The 17468-nt window shown below is 45.8% G+C and overlaps 1 protein-coding gene across 11 annotated transcripts in view; it reads left to right on the top strand.

Moving 5' to 3' along the window:
• LOC109898016 (inositol 1,4,5-trisphosphate receptor type 1) overlaps nucleotides 1-17468 on the top strand; it is a 153153-nt gene that overhangs the window by 77417 nt on the left and 58268 nt on the right. For all 11 annotated transcript variants that reach the window (XM_031794207.1, XM_031794613.1, XM_020492749.2 and 8 more), the window contains 5 exons: nucleotides 621-808; nucleotides 11771-11960; nucleotides 12256-12521; nucleotides 14097-14297; nucleotides 14674-14784. In XM_031794207.1, the coding sequence (XP_031650067.1) occupies nucleotides 621-808; nucleotides 11771-11960; nucleotides 12256-12521; nucleotides 14097-14297; nucleotides 14674-14784 (956 nt within the window). The remainder of the gene's footprint in view (nucleotides 1-620; nucleotides 809-11770; nucleotides 11961-12255; nucleotides 12522-14096; nucleotides 14298-14673; nucleotides 14785-17468) is intronic.

The following is a 17468-nucleotide window of genomic DNA, read 5'->3' on the forward strand; positions in this document are numbered from 1 at the left end:
TAGAATATTTCGTGGAGTGTGGACACCTGCTCCCACAGCCAGAGAGTGGCCCTCTGGGTAACATTATCACACATCTGTGTCCTTGTGTGGCTGGTGCAGGTGCCATCACTGGACAAGGCTAGCTAGTCTTAGCTAAGAAATACAGCTATTTTCAAGACATGGAATGATCATCACTATACTTTTGGCATTTTTTGGTTTAGTTTAGAGATCATATCCATCAAGATTAATCTCATTAAATGATATAATAAGCTAATTATGCAGTGAATCAATGAACAGGAAAGAGACAGACTGACCTCTTTGATCTGCCCGTGAAGCACTTCTCTTGATTGAGGAAATCCCTGTGAGATGATGCAATTGTACTTTTACTCTCATTTACAGTGACAGGTCTGTCTGTCTGTCTTTCCGTCTTTCCGTCTTTCCGTCTGTCCGTCTGTCCGTCTGTCCGTCTGTCCGTCTGTCCGTCTTTCCGTCTGTCCGTCTTTCCTTTCCTTTCCTTTCCTTTCCTTTCCTTTCCTTTCCTTTCCTTTCCTTTCCTTTCCTTTCCCTTCGTTTGTTCTGGCTCTTGATGACTATCTGGCTGTCCCGCTCTCCCCCGTCCCTCTCTCCCTGTCCCTCCCCAGTGGTGAGTTCAGGGGCGGCCGCAGCCCGAGGGGAGCTGACCCTACATGAGGTCCAGTGCCGTCTGGATAAAGAGGGTGCGTCCGACCTGGTAATTGACCTCATCATGAATGCCACGAGCGACCGTATCTTCCAGGAGAGCATCCTATTGGCCATCGCCCTGCTGGAGGGCGGGAATACGGTCATCCAGGTGAGAATTAACCCATGCCAGGGGCACAATGTGATATGAGTAGAACATGTTAGAGAAGAGGTAGAGTGGGAGAGACTGGGCCCAGAGGAGGAGAGCAAGAAGTGGAGGAAGAGCAGGAACTAATGGTCTATCTGCTGGGAGAGGTCCAAGCTCTAAGCCCTGAGTAGCTCCCCAATGCGTCACTACCTCCCCTCCTCTCAGCCAGCCAGAAGGGGTTGCTATGGCAACAAAACCAATTACTTCTCTGACCGCACAGCAAGGTTAAGAGAGGAACATGGGGATAGTGGTGGGAGCGGGGTGGGTGATTGTTGGGCAGTTGCATTTTCTTACTTTGAACCTGCGTTTTTTGAGAGTGTGTGTATCTCTGTGTGAGTTAATGCGTTAACAGTCCTGTTACGTAATAGGGCTTGTATTCGTATAGTGGTTTTACCTGATGAGCCCTGGCTTGGCTTCCCACTGCACAGGCAGTTTACTTAAAGGAACTCACATATGACTCCTGTTATATAACCACAGCATGTCACTGGCTGAATAATGCAGAGACCACATAGCCTTATTAACTGCGTCTCACTGTGCTGTCAGAACAAGGGGAGGAGGAACAGCCCTGGGAGCCAAATGTTCTAGAAAGACCAGACACCTGTAGGAAACCACAGTTTGTAGTCCTCCATCCCATTGTCTCACCTCACACAGATCCACATATCACACACATACACACCCAGAGCAGCTGTTTATATGTAGATCTGTTGAGTGTTTTGGTCAGGTTGGGTTCAAAAGACTATATGTCTTCCTCTTTTGCTGATAGTAGATAACAGTGGGTGTGTGCCATGAGTGTGTATTTCTTTTGGCATTGTGGCGATGCGCCCTGTGAAGTTTGCGCCCTGTGAATATTTGTAAAGTTGTATGTGTGTGTGTTTGGTTGGTGGTTACCAACCTCATGCAAGAGTGTTCATTCTGAAGAGTTTCTCACTGCAGTGTGGGTGTGTGAGAGAGTTAAGCCGGGGAATTACTGCCATTACTCATTGAGACTTCTATTGTAAGGGGATCGCTGATCCTCATGCCTTTTTTTAGTTGAAGCATAATTTACTCCCACTCTTAAACACCATTATGCTATCCTGCACACGCACTGGGGCCTTGGAAAGGACCTCCCTGCAGGAAAACATTACAGGTAGTAGTCAGGGAAAGAGATTGGCAGGATAATGTATTATTTGGAGGGGGTGGAGGTGGGGTTCTCTCATTGTAGCCAAGGAGCCTGCACAACTACACACAGGGCTTCTTTCTTTCATAATCCCAGATTGTTTTTTCACTCACAATTTGCAGGGGACAAGTCAGCTTTGTTGCGAGATCACGTATGGTGCTGAGTGAATCATATCAGCTGTCGCATCACATTTCTGTCTCTTAGAAAATGCTGGACCTCTCTTCAATGACAAAAAGGCTCTTGAGGTCAATTTTTTTGTGGTAATATGGGGCAGTTGCCGGGCCAACGGGAAAGAGGTAGGGAAGGAGGGAGTAGTATGAAGGGCCAGTAGTATGAAGGGCCAGTAGTATGAAGGGCCAGTAGTATAAAGGGCCAGTAGTATAAAGGGCCAGTAGTATAAAGGGCCAGTAGTATAAAGGGCCAGTAGTATAAAGGGCCAGTAGTATAAAGGGCCAGTAGTATAAAGGGCCAGTAGTATAAAGGGCCAGTAGTATAAAGGGCCAGTAGTATAAAGGGCCAGTAGTATAAAGGGCCAGTAGTATAAAGGGCCAGTAGTATAAAGGGCCAGTAGTATAAAGGGCCAGTAGTATGAAGGGCCAGTAGTATGATACATCCAAGATGGCGTAGCAGTCGGACGTCTTGTCGTGTCGTGTCCCTTGTATATATCTTATATATCGTTTTTTTTAAACATATTTTTTTCGCATATCTTTTAAAACATTTTGCTAAACCTCAACTTCTAAATACTCTCCTGCAACCCGCCTCACCCAATGTAGCAATTCTTTTCTAAAGTACTTATATTTACTTCGGATCCGGATCCCCTCAACTGAAGCTAGCCAGCTAACTACCAGGTATCAGTCAGCAAACCATTGCTAGCGGTCTTCAGCTAACCGGTCATCAGCTAACCTTTAGCTCGGAAAGCTCTCGCCAGTTCGAACAACGCGACTCTAACCAGAGCATAACGGACCTATATATATATATATATATATATATATATATATATATATATATATATATATATTTTATCCCCGGATTCCCACCGCAAACGGAACATTTTCAGCTGGATCTTCACAACTAGCTAACTAGCTAACCGCAACCCCGGATGATTACTCCTGGCTAGCGTTTCCACCCACTTAGCTTGAAGCTATCCCGGCCAGAGCTCATGTGCTACCACCGAAGCATACTCCTGGGCTACAATATCCGGACCCACGACCGGTCTATCAACGTCACCGCATGAAGAGGCATAAACAGACTCACCCCATCGCGACGCCCCCCAAAGGCTAACTTTCTAGCCCTTGCTATCTCCCTGCTTGCTAATTCGGCCTGCTAACTGCTAGCTTGTTTAGCCCCGGTCCGCTAACTGCTACCTTGTTTAGCCCCGGCCTACTAACTGTTAGCGTGTTAGCACAGGCCTGCTAACCGTCTGAATCGCCACGTCCCAAACACTCACTGGACCCATATTTACTTTCAAACTCTTTTCGATTTTTTATTTGTTTATACCTTCCGGTAACCTGCCTCACCCAATGTGATACGGAATCGCTATTATTTTTAATTTTTAGAACACATTCATGAACCTCCAGAAGCTAACCAGCTAACTAGCTACAAGCTATTTAGTCATTGTTAGCCACTGCTAGCGGCTTTTACCTTTTACCTTCTGCACAGCCAACCAGTTTTTTAACCTGGATAATACTCGCCAGTCCAGCTTCCCTGCCCCATCCACCGCTGCCCCCTGGACACTGATCACTTGGCTACATAGCTGATGCATGCTGGACTGTCCATTAATCACGGTACTCCATTCTGCTTGTTTATGTTTTATCTGTCGGCCCCAGCCGCACTCAGGCTCTGTGTGTAGTTAATCCGACCCTCCCTGCCTAGTCAACGCCATTTTACCTGCTGTTGTTGTGCTTGCTGATTAGCTGTTGTTGTCTCACCTACTGTTTTAGCTACTGTTTTAGCTAGCTCTCCCAATTCAACACCTGTGATTACTGTATGCCTCGCTGTATGTCGCTCTCAAATGTCAATATGCCTTGTATACTGTTGTTCAGGTTAGTTATCATTGTTTTAGTTTACAATGGAGCCCCTAGTTCCACTCTTCATACCCCTGATACCTCCTTTGTCCCACCTCCCACACATGCGGTGACCTCACCCATTACAACCAGCATGTCCAGAGATACAACCTCTCTCATCATCACCCAGTGCCTGGGCTTACCTCCGCTGTACCCGCACCCCACCATACCACTGTCTGCGCATTATGCCCTGAATATATTCTACCATGCCCAGAATTCTGCTCCTTTTATTCTCTGTCCCCAACGCTCTAGGCGACCAGTTTTGATATCCTTTAGCCGCACCCTCATACTACTCCTCCTCTGTTCCGTGGGTGATGTGGAGGTAAACCCAGGCCCTGCATGTCCCCAGGCACCCTCATTTGTTGACTTCTGTGATCGAAAAAGCCTTGGTTTCATGCATGTCAACATCAGAAGCCTCCTCCCTAAGTTTGTTTTACTCACTGTTTTAGCACACTCTGCTAACCCTGATGTCCTTGCCGTGTCTGAATCCTGGCTCAGGAAGGCCACCAAAATTCTGAGATTTCCATACCCAACTATAACATTTTCCGTCAAGATAGAACTGCCAAAGGGGGAGGAGTTGCAGTTTACTGCAGATGGAGCCTGCAAAGTAATGTCATACTTTCCAGGTCCATACCCGAACAGTTCGAACTACTAATTTTGAAAATTACTCTCTCCAGAAATAAGTCTCTCACTGTTGCCGCCTGCTACCGACCCCCCTCAGCTCCCAGCTGTGCCCTGGACACCATTTGTGAATTGATCACCCCCCATCTAGCTTCAGAGTTTGTTCTGTTAGGTGACCTAAACTGGGATATGCGTAACACCCCGGCAGTCCTACAATCTAAGCTAGATGCCCTCAATCTCACACAAATCATCAAGGAACCCACCAGGTACAACCCTAAATCTGTAAACAAGGGCACCCTCATAGACGTCATCCTGACCAACTGGCCCTCCAAATACACCTCCGCTGTCTTCAACCAGGATCTCAGCGATCACTGCCTCATTGCCTGTATCCGCTACGGAGCCGCAGTCAAACGACCACCCCTCATCACTGTCAAACGCTCCCTAAAACACTTCTGTGAGCAGGCCTTTCTAATCGACCTGGCCCGGGTATCCTGGAAGGACATTGACCTCATCCCGTCAGTTGAGGATGGCTGGTCATTCTTTAAAAGTAACTTCCCCACCATTTTAGATAAGCATGCTCTGTTCAAAAAATGCAGAACTAAGAACAGATATAGCCCTTGGTTCACTCCAGACCTGACTGCCCTCGACCAGCACAAAAATATCCTGTGGCGGACTGCAATAGCATCGAATAGTCAGGGAAGTCAGGAACCAATACACGCAGTCAGTCAGGAAAGCTAAGGCCAGCTTCTTCAGGCAGAAGTTTGCATCCTGTAGCTCCAACTCCAAAAAGTTCTGGGACACTGAAGTCCATGGAGAACAAGAGCACCTCCTCCCAGCTGCCCACTGCACTGAGGCTAGGTAACACGGTCACCACTGATAAATCCATGATTATCGAAAACGTCAACAAGCATTTCTCAACAGCTGGCCTTGCCTTCCGCCTGGCTACTCCAACCTCGGCCAACAGCTCAGCCCCCCCCCGCAGGTACTCACCCAAGCCTCTCCAGGTTCTCCTTTACCCAAATCCAGATAGCAGATGTTCTGAAAGAGCTGCAAAACCTGGACCCGTACAAATCAGCTGGGCTTGACAATCTGGACCCTCTATTTCTGAAACTATCCGCCGCCATTGTCGCAACCCCTATTACCAGCCTGTTCAACTTCTCTTTCATATCGTCTGAGATCCCCAAGGATTGGAAAGCTGCTACAGTCATCCCCCTCTTCAAAGGGGGAGACACCCTGAACCCAAACTGTTACAGACCTATATCCATCCTGCCCTGCCTATCGAAGGTCTTCGAAAGCCAAGTCAACAAACAGGTCACTGACCATCTCGAATCCCACCGTACCTTCTCCGCTGTGCAATCTGGTTTCCGAGCCGGTCACGGGTGCACCTCAGCCACGCTCAAGGTACTAAACGATATCATAACCGCCATCGATAAAAGACAGTACTGTGCAGCCGTCTTCATCGACCTTGCCAAGGCTTTCGACTCTGTCAATCACCATATTCTTAATCGGCGGACTCAGTAGCCTCGGTTTTTCGGATGACTGCCTTGCCTGGTTCACCAATTACTTTGCAGACAGAGTTCAGTGTGTCAAATCGGAGGGCATGCTGTCCGGTCCTCTGGCAGTCTCTATGGGGGTGCCACAGGGTTCAATCCTCGGGCCGACTCTTTTCTCTGTATATATCAATGATGTTGCTCTTGCTGCGGGCGATTCCCTGATCCACCTCTACGCAGACGACACCATTCTCTATACTTCCAGCCCGTCCTTGGACACTGTGCTATCTAACCTCCAAACGAGCTTCAATGCCATACAACACTCCTTCCGTGGCCTCCAACTGCTCTTAAACGCTAGTAAAACCAAATGCATGCTTTTCAACCGTTCTCTGCCTGCACCCGCACGCCTGACCAGCATCACCACCCTGGTTGGTTCCGACCTTGAATATGTGGACATCTATAAGTACCTAGGTGTCTGGCTAGACTGTAAACTCTCCTTCCAGACTCATATCAAACATCTCCAATCGAAAATCAAATCAAGAGTCGGCTTTCTATTCCGCAACAAAGCCTCCTTCACTCACGCCGCCAAACTTACCCTAGTAAAACTGACTATCCTACCGATCCTCGACTTCGGCGATGTCATCTACAAAATTGCTTCCAACACTCTACTCAGCAAACTGGATGCAGTTTATCACAGTGCCATCCGCTTTGTCACTAAAGCACCTTATACCACCCACCACTGCGACTTGTATGCTCTAGTCGGCTGGCCCTCTATACATATTCGTCGCCAGACCCACTGGCTCCAGGTCATTTACCTAGTCCATGCTAGGTAAAGCTCCGCCTTATCTCAGTTCAATGGTCACGATGGCAACACCCATCTGTAGCACACGCTCCAGCAGGTGTATCTCACTGATCATCGCCAAAGCCAACACCTCATTTAGCCGCCTTTCGTTCCAGTTCTCTGCTGCCTGTGACTGGAACGAATTACAAAAATCGCTGAAGTTGGAGACTTTCATCTCCCTCACCAACTTCAAACATCTGCTATCTGAGCAGCTAACCGATCGTTGCAGCTGTACATAGTCTATCGGTAAATAGCCCACCCATTTTTACCTACCTCATCCCCATACTGTTTATATTTATTTACTTTTCTGCTCTTTTGCACACCAATATCTCTACCTGTACATGACCATCTGATCATTTATCACTCCAGTGTTAATCTGCAAAATTGTAATTATTCGCCTACATCCTCATGCCTTTTGCACACAATGTATATAGACTCCCCTTTTTTTCTACTGTGTTATTGACTTGTTAATTGTTTACTCCATGTGTAACTCTGTTGTCTGTTCACACTGCTATGCTTTATCTTGGCCAGGTCGCAGTTGCAAATGAGAACTTGTTCTCAACTAGCCTACCTGGTTAAATAAAGGTGAAATTTTAAAATAAATTTAAAAAAAATGAAGGTGAGCTGCAGCCCTGCAGGGGGAAAGAGGAAGTGCGTTAGTGAAAACCAAGATTATTTATTTATATTTGCACACAAGAACATACAAAACAATGTGATAAGAGTTTAAAAGGCAAAAGAAAGGACCTCCTGAGTGGCACAGCGGTCTAAGGCACTGCATCGCAATGCTAGAGGCGTCACTACAGATCCGGGAGACCCATGAGGCAGTGCACAATTGGCCCAGCGTCGTCCGGGTTAGGACAGGGTTTGGTCGGCCAGGATGTCTTTATCCAATCGTGCTCTAGCTACTCCTCTGGTGGGCCTGGTGCATGCATTGCTGACACGGTCGCCAGTTGGACGGTGTTTCCTCCGACACATTGGTGCCGCTGGCTTCCGGGTTAAGTGAGCATTGTGTCAAGAAGCAGTGTGGCTTGGCAGGGTTGTGTTTCAGAGGACGCATGGGTCTCGACCTTCGCCTCTCCCGAGTCCGTACGGCAGTTGCAGCGATGGGACAAGACTGTAACTACCAAATGGATGTCACGAAATTGTGGAGAAAAAGGGGTAAAACGTTTTTTTAAAGGCAAATGAAAAGAGCATGTGCAGGAGAGGTAGAAAACACAGAGGTGTGTCAGGCCCCTCCCTGTTTCAAAATATTATATATTAAAAACAAACAGAAAAGGTATCCAGATTTTTAAGACTAAGAATATTATTTTGCAACCCAGGCAGGCTAAGGCTGTAGTATTGAGCCAACCAACCCACAGGAGCAAGGAAGCAGAGGCTTGTACTGTACATTGGCTACTGGTGGTCACCTGTATGGAGATATCTATCACCTGTGGCTACTCCCGTTCAGAGCCTTAAAGTCAATGTAAGGCTCTGCTCCAGCGTAGACATCCAGATAGGTCAGACAGTAGTGACTACTGCCAATTGGATTGTGACGCTCCTTGCTCTCTTTGGAAGGCTCTCTGACCCACACTGGAAGTTGATGCCCACGCTATTGGCTATTACAGCACTGACAGTGGCCAGAACAGCCTGCAGGCTGTGGTGAGGTCATTATGCTATTTCAAGGGATAACTAACTTGATTCCTCCTCTGTAGAAACTCAAATTAGGTCATTGTTCAGTTTTTGACTTGTTTTAATTGAGTCTGAATTGATTGTCCTTTGCATGATGGAACACTGTCTTGAACAAGCTTTCTGGTCCACTATTGGTTCTTATCAGTGCTCAAAGGCAAAAGCGGCTTATTTTCTATTTTCTTCTTTGTCTTGTGAGAGTGATATAAAAAACAGAACTTCTTAGAAAACCAATCCCTTCAGGCCTGTAGGTTTGAGAGAAAAGTATAAATAGAATTGTCAGAGGGAGAGGGGGCGTTGGACGGGAGGCTGGAAACTGACATCCCATTTTGATGATAATGATCAACTCTGCCTTCTGACTGACCTGTCATTTCACAGAGGAAGCTCATGCTGCTGGTGTTTTGGCACATGTGCAGATCAAATGCACCGCTGGAATTCCGATTAAGGTGTTCCTAATACTTCAAAATATTTCTTAGAAATCCAGGTATTTTAATCGGCGTATGATGATTATGACCTTGTGGCAATTAAGAGAAGAGTAAGGTGTTTACATGACTAATGCCATACTCGGCCTACTGCCGTAATCAGTTTAATATTGTGTTGTTAGTGTGCATGTAAACATACTCACTGTTCCAAACTCTCCTGAACTCCCCCCTACAATTCCACCATCCTGATGGAATTGGCTGGTAGGGGTTGTGATTGGAGGTAGGTGGTTTATTTGTTTGTTTTTCTATCCTCTTATACTGTATGTGACCGGGCCTTGTGTGAGAGCGGGTCTCCTTGGTTACCGACTGGTGGGCATGGTACGGTGCAGGAGCCCTCCAATGATTACAGCCACAGCTCTGTCGCTCACTGAGGAAGGGAGGGAGGGAGCGGGAGCCTGCGATATAAATAGACCTTACATAACTGCCCCTTGTTGATGCCAAAAGCCAGCATAGCAGTGAAGGGAGAACAATAAAGAAGAGAAAGAGAGGAATGCAGAATTACCTTGTTTTTTTTTATGGAGGAGGCCCCTTTGCCAAACATTGGGGAGAGACAGAGACCATAGTGCACCCAGTGGGCCCTACAGATAGGGTCTAGTCTGCTGCAGAGAAGAGGATAAGCTGGTGGTTTCCTAGAAGAAGGAATCAGCAGGTTGATGGTGCATATCAAGGGCCCAGCGATAAATAAGTTCACCACCACACCCATGCTGGTGTAAATTACACTTAGCAATGCCCAAGTACTATTGAGTATCACCTAGTAACTACACCTTAATGCCTAGTCTACACTCTTAGGAAAAAGGGTTCCAAAAGGGTTTTTCAGCTGTCCCATAGGGGAACTGTTTTGGATCCAGATAGAACCCTTTTTGGTTCCATGTAGAACCCTCTGTAGAAAGGGTTCTACCTGGAACCAAAAGTGTTCAACCTGCAACCAAAATGGGTTCGTCAAAGGGTTATGCTATGGGGACAGCTGAAGAGCCCTTTAAGGTTCTAGATGGCACCTTTTTTTCTGAGTGTATAATAAAACCCCTCAATTTTCCCATAGAGAAAAATGTCAATCTTCCTTCCGTGTTGTGCTATTGTTGCAGACTATGACATGTTGTTATGTGCCCGAGATATAGATTTTAAACCTGTTTCAGATAACTGGAAACTGATAGCAAGTAAGTCAGCAAACAGACAAGTTCCTTGATATGTGTAGATGGAACAACAGGCAAATTGCCCTGACAGGGTTTTCCTTAGCAGGCTCTGTTCCTGCTTGTGCTGCTCCTGCTGCTGCTGCCGCTGCTGTTGTTGTCTTGAACATAAGGCGACAGTCAGGAGTTGGCATAATGATGGTCATCCAAGTGATCCGAGATGGAAGTACTTGTTTATGGTCACAGTCATGAAGGCTTCCCATTCAAACTAGGTAATGTTTTTAAAAAGTTGCTTTCTGGCAGTTTTCCCCTCTGTGTGGCAATGTGGGTGGATGTTTGCCTGGTTACATAGCCACTGTTGATTTCTGATCCTAATCACCATCAATGAATGAGCCTGGTGTTGTAAACAAGGTTGACTTAACCTTGTTGAAAGAGGGACAAACTACAGTACTTTGATTAACTTAATGGTGGACCTCCCCCACTCTCTTCGCTCTCACCCACCTGCCTTTGGTCTCGCCCCCCCCCCACCCACCACCCCCCCCACCACCACACACACACACACACACACACTTTTCCTCTCACACCACATACACACGACGTACACACTTCGAGCAACTCTGGTGCTTAAAAGGTAAGGCAGAATTTTCCTCCATTTTCCTCCCTCCTTTCAGTGGTGGTGAGACTCCCCCCCTTCAACAACTCAGCTGATTACAGGCCTTATGTAAGGAGGGATAATAAAGGGAAAATGGGACAGGATATACCAGCCTGTAGCACATGGAATAAAATGTTGTCAATTAGTTTGCATACTTTCATTTAAAGTTTTGTTTTGGTTATATTATTGCTAAAGTACTTGCTGAATATGCTGAGTGTACCTGGCTGGGATTTCTGTGTACCTGGCTGTGATTTCTGTGTACCTGGCTGGGATTTCTGTGTACCTGGCTGGGATTTCTGTGTACCTGGCTGGGATTTCTGTGTACCTGGCTGGGATTTCTGTGTACCTGGCTGGGATTTCTGTGTACCTGGCTGGGATTTCTGTGTACCTGGCTGGGATGGCTGTGTACCTGGCTATGTTCTCTGTGTGAATGAGTGTACAGTGCAGCCTGCCCTGCACGGTACCAGTAGAGTTGTGCCCCTGGGGCAGAGAACAGATGGTATGATTTCAGGTGAGCACAAGGAGGGTTATGTAACAGAGCTGCAGAGAGAGAGCCTCTGGCTGCATAACAGGCAGGCAGGCTGGCAGGCTGGCAGGCTGTCTGTCAGGGTAGATGTGGTCAAACAGAACAACAAACATGCTAGACCTTTAGGCTGTTTACCTTGTATTTGTTAAATGGGAAATGTGCATATGTAGATAATCTGACAACATAATCATAATACGTCACTATGAAAACCTCTAGCTACCAATTCCCTTATTAACACAGAATTATCTGAAACAAAACCTTTTAAATCTGCAACATTGACTTGTTCTTCTTGTCCAATTCCAGAAATCCTTCTTCATGCGCCTGACGGGAGAAAACAAGTCAGAGATGTTCTTCAAGGTGTTCTATGAGAGGATGAAGCTGGCCCAGCAGGAGATCAAGGCCACTGTGACTGTCAACACCAGCGACCTGGGCAGCAAGAAGAAGGACGAGGAGCCCCCAGACAAGGACACGCCCACCGCTAAAGGAAAGAAAGGTCAGGGGTCAGGGTAGCAGGGCTGGTGTGAACAGCATCCTGGTCCTGTCAAGTGGGACAGTTAATACAGTGAATTTACTACACTCGGAAGATGGTAGGTCATAAATCAGTCATTCACAAATACCTAGTTGTTTGACACTGCAGTGCAAGCTGGGGCCAGATAATGAAGTTCAAGGTCTGTGACAGCTCCAGCTCTGCTCCTGTGTACACTGTACAGTGAGACTATCCTCTATGTTACTCTGATGTTCCCTTCCATTGTTAGTGTTTCTTATTCCTCATGTTCTTCTTTTACCAGGGAAGGTGGTGGCTACGGTGGCGGTTGCTGCGGTGACGGAGGAGGTCAAGGAGCAGCTGGTGGAAGCGTCTACGGTCACTAAGAAGGCGTTCACCACGTACCGCCGTGAGGCCGAGGCCGAGGAGCACCTGGCCACCGCCGAGTGTCAGGGCCCCGCCAGCACGCCTGATGACCAAGAGGGGGAGATGAGTGTCATCATTACCATCATGCAGCCCATCCTGCGCCTCATGCAGCTGCTGTGTGAGAACCACAACAGGGAGTTGCAGGTTGGTCAGCCACACCATCAGGGGCACTACTGTGGTTTACGATGCACCAGTTAGTTATAAAGGGGGGCTGCAATGGTTGCTCAGGCCCTATGGCACACTTACAGTTTCAGTATTGGTACATTTCCATCACCAGATCGTTATACAGAAATGAAACCAGATGGTGAAAATAGACATTATTTGTTGGAACAACGTGATGCAACTGTTTCCGTATCTGATAGTGGTTGGTCTGGTTTCACTACTAGGACAAGTGTGGTTGTGTTTTTAAATGGGGAGGTTCAATATCTCAGACAGACATTGAACTTCCGCCACTAACATACTCTGTGGAGTAAGGTCAAGACTCCACATCATTGACAGATAGCTGGATGCTGAATCACCATGGCTCACCATCAGTTTTGTGCACTGTATTTGGCCTGTTTGGATTGATCCTGAGGCAAACACAGCGGGCTAAGCTAATCAAGGTTTAATCTCATTGACATGTTTAGACATGAGTTAAAGATGCGTCTCATCCCTAAATAATCCAGCCATTGATTTAAACTTGAATAAAATGTCATTTGATTCGTCACATGCTTCGTAAACAACCAGTGGCGTGTATTCATGGATGCCAAGGGAAGCCAGGCTTCCCAAAAAATCTTTAAAAAAAATGAAATAAAAAATATGAATATTTAGTCTCTCTTTTTTTCATAATTTGTTTGTACAGATGAATGTGGTACCTTCAGGCGTTGGAATGCTCCCAAGCATGAACCAGACTTGTGGAGGTGTACACATTTTTTTCAGAGGTCTTGGCTGATTTCTTTTTTATTTTCCCATGATGTCAAGCAAAGAGGCACTGAGTTTGAACGTAGGCCTTGATAAACATCCCAGATACACCTCCAATTGACTCAAATTATGTCAATTAGCCTATCAGAAGCTTCTAAAGCCACAACATAATTTTCTGGAATATTCCAAGCTGTTTAAAGGCACAGTCAACTTAGTGTATGTACATTTCTGACCCACTGAAATTGTGATATGGTGAATTATAAGTGAAATAAATCTGTCTGTAACAATTGTTGGAAAAATGACTTGTGTCATGCATAAAGTAAATGTCCTAACCGACTTGCCAAAACTACAGTTTGTTAACAAGAAATGTGTTGAGTGGTTAAAAAACAAGTTTAAATGACTCCAACCTAAGTGCATGTAAACTTTCGACTTCAACTATATTTCATTGACTATTTAACTAACTATTTAGCAGTCTTATGGCTTTGGGCTAGAAGCTGTTCAAGGTCCTGTTAGTTGCAGACTTGTTACATTGATCCTGGATGGCAGGGAGCTCGGTTCTGCTGATGTACTGGGCCTTATGCAAATGCACCGCCTCTTAGGCAGTGGGCAACTATAACAGGCAGCCTTTTTAACATAGCACATTAATCATTTATATTATCTGATAATATTATACTCAAAGCCAGTACTTTTGTAGTTTTTCAGTAGAATAACCCATTTGTTCATAGAGGGATCTAAGGTTATTGTTCATAATGTTGAATGAGTGAATGTATGAATTAGTGTGTCTCTAATTTACAAGTTGTGTGTCTCTTTCCACTCCAGAACTTCCTGAGGTGTCAGAACAACAAGAACAACTATAACCTGGTGTGTGAGACGCTGCAGTTCCTGGACTGTATCTGTGGCAGCACCACGGGAGGCCTGGGGTTGCTGGGACTCTACATCAATGAGAAGAACGTAGGCCTCATCAACCAGACAGTAGAGAGCCTCACAGAGTACTGCCAGGGACCCTGCCATGAGAACCAGGTGGGCACACACACACACCTCCTGCTACCTAGATCAAAAGTTATGTTTTTTATGTGTGGATGGAGTATCATGAAACGTTGTAGTCAAATGACCCAGTGTTTGCGTATAACTGCTGTCTCCATTTCAGTAATTGCAGGGTTGGTCTTATTTGGCAGTGCTTTAATTAAGCTTTTAAATTCTCTTTACAAGCCCAGATAGGTCCCAGTACACACCTCCATACAAAAAAATGTGTTCCTTGCATGGCTTTTTCTTGCAGGATCATGTCAGACTAAACAAAGGCCTTTGTAATATTGTTTTCCGGTTAATCTGGAGATATTTTGACTCAATCATAAACACAACGTCAAAAAAGTTTCCTGTTTCTCTGTTTCTCTGTCAGAACTGCATCGCCACTCATGAATGCAACGGTATCGACATCATCATCGCTTTGATACTCAATGACATCAACCCCCTGGGCAAGAAGAGGATGGACCTGGTGCTGGAGCTCAAGGTTGTCTTGGTTTAGTAGTGATGTTGCACCCTGTTTGTTTTCCTTTATTATCCATTTGACATATTTCTTTGTTCTGTCTTGGTTTAATGCATTTTTTAACCAACAGCACTCATGACAACCTGCATGTTAGTCATCCTCCTGATGTTCTGTATCCCTTGTAGGGTTGCAAAGGGTCTGAAATGTTCTCAGGACATTTTCCATGGGAAGTGAAGCCTGGGAAATTTGGGAATTTTGCTTAAATTCATCAATAAAGTTAGCTTTTAACAGTGAACCTTTTTTGTTGGATACACAAGGCAATTCTAGGTCTTGTGGCATATTTTGGTTAAACTATCCCCAATTCTATGGGATTGCAACCCTCTGCAAGGCACAGTGCATTCTTCCATCACTTGTGCAGTGCACTCTTCCATCACATGTACAGCTGATTCTCAAGATCTTGCACACTAATGAGATGCTATTGAGGCCACACTACTACACTGTCTGAGCCAAGGACTACATGCTTTCCGGTAAGTTTTGATTACAATACAGGGTGGGGGTGAATATACACTGCTCAAAAAAATAAAGGGAACACTTAAACAACACAATGTAACTAAGTCAATCACACTTACGAAGCAACACTGATTGACAATACATTTCACATGCTGTAGTGCAAATGGAATAGACAACAGGTGGAAATTATAGGCAATTAACAAGACACCCCCAATAAAGGAGTGGTTCTGCAGGTGATAACCACAGACCACTTCTCAGTTCCTATGCTTCCTGGCTGATGTTTTGGTCACTTTTGAATGCTGGCGGTGCTTTCACTCTAGTGGTAGCATGAGACGGAGTCTGCAGCTCATCCAGGATGGCACATCAATGCGAGTTGTGGCAAGAAGGTTTGCTGTGTCTGTCAGTGTAGTGTCCAGAGCATGGAGGTGCTACCAGGAGACAGGCCAGTACATCAGGAGACGTGGAGGAGGCCGTAGGAGGGCAACAACCCAGCAGCAGGACTGCTACCTCTGCCTTTGTGCAAGGAGGAGCAGGAGGAGCACTGCCAGAGCCCTGCAAAATGACCTCCAGCAGGCCACAAATGTGCATGTGTCTGCTCAAACGGTCAGAAACAGACTCCATGTGGGTGGTATGAGGGCCCGACGTCCACAGGTGGGGGTTGTGCTTACAGCCCAACACCGTGCAGGACGTTTGGCATTTGCCAGAGAACACCAAGATTGGCAAATTCACCACTGGCGCCCTGTGCTCTTCACAGATGAAAGCAGGTTCACACTGAGCACATGTGACAGTCTGGAGACGCCGTGGAGAACGTTCTGCTGCCTGCAACATCCTCCAGCATGACCGGTTTGGCAGTGGGTCAGTCATGGTGTGGGGTGGCATTTCTTTGGGGGGCCGCACAGCCCTCCATGTGCTCGCCAGAGGTAGCCTGACTGCCATTAGGTACCGAGATGAGATCCTCAGACCCCTTGTGAGACCATATGCTGGTGCGGTTGGCCCTGGGTTCCTGCTAATGCAAGACCATGCTAGAACTCATGAGGCTGGAATGTGTCAGCAGTTCCTGCAAGAGGAAGGCATTGATGCTATGGACTGGCCCGCCCATTCCCCAGACCTGAATCCAATTGAGCACATCATGTCTCGCTCCATCCACCAACGCCACGTTGCACCACAGACTGTCCAGGAGTTGGCAGATGCTTTAGTCCAGGTCTGGGAGGAGATCCCTCAGGAGACCATCTGCCACCTCATCAGGAGCATGCCCAGACGTTGTAGGGAGGTCATACGGGCACGTGGCCACACACACTACTGAGCTACACACACTACTGAGCCTCATTTTGACGTGTTTTAAGGACATTACATCAGTTGGATCAGCCTGTAGTGTGGTTTTCCATCTAATTTGGAGTGTGACTCCAAATCCAGACCTCCATGGGTTGATAAATTTGATTTCCATTGATAATTTTTGTGTGATTTTGTTGTCAGCACATTCAACTATGTAAAGAAAAAAGTATTTAATAAGAGTATTTCATTCATTCAGATCTAGGATGTGTTATTTTAGTGTTCCCTTTATTTTTTTGAGCAGTGTATTTTATATGACATTTCTTTGTTAACTGGTAAATAGTAGCCTACAGTAAAGTGTGTTTAAATAATTTCAAACTTGTTAACAAATTCTGCTAGTTAGTTTTTGCTACCATGTGGGTTTTAGCTTGCTTGAGTGTTAATTCACCTGTTTCCATACATGTTTAATTATCAAACATTTATCTTACAAATGAGTTGTTTAATCTAACTGCACAACTATTTATCTGTACATGGAATTATATTAGTTGTTTTCTTACTTTTTTTATGATCTTTACAGGAAAATGCCACGGGCACTATCTGATGTGTCGAGATATTTCACTGCAGCTAATGTAGAAGGAAAAGCTGTGTACATTTGCAAATACTGTGCCAAATCATATGTGAAGAATACAACAAAGATGCAGAATCATCTGGCCATGTGCATAAAGTTCCCTCTGCACTCACAACTAGCAACCTCTGACAAACGTCCCTCTATTTCTATTCAAGGTGAAAATTATGAATCAGACACCTTATCGATAGCAGCAGCTCATGGTCCTCCTGGAATCAGAAGTTTTTTGACTCAATGAAGGAACGTAGTCAAAGAAATGCTGATGAATGTCTTGCTGTGTAAGCAAATGGTTCACCTCTGATGC

The sequence above is a fragment of the Oncorhynchus kisutch genome, linkage group LG1 (genome assembly GCF_002021735.2).
Source record: "Oncorhynchus kisutch isolate 150728-3 linkage group LG1, Okis_V2, whole genome shotgun sequence".
In the NCBI taxonomy this organism is placed as follows: Eukaryota; Metazoa; Chordata; class Actinopteri; order Salmoniformes; family Salmonidae; genus Oncorhynchus; species Oncorhynchus kisutch.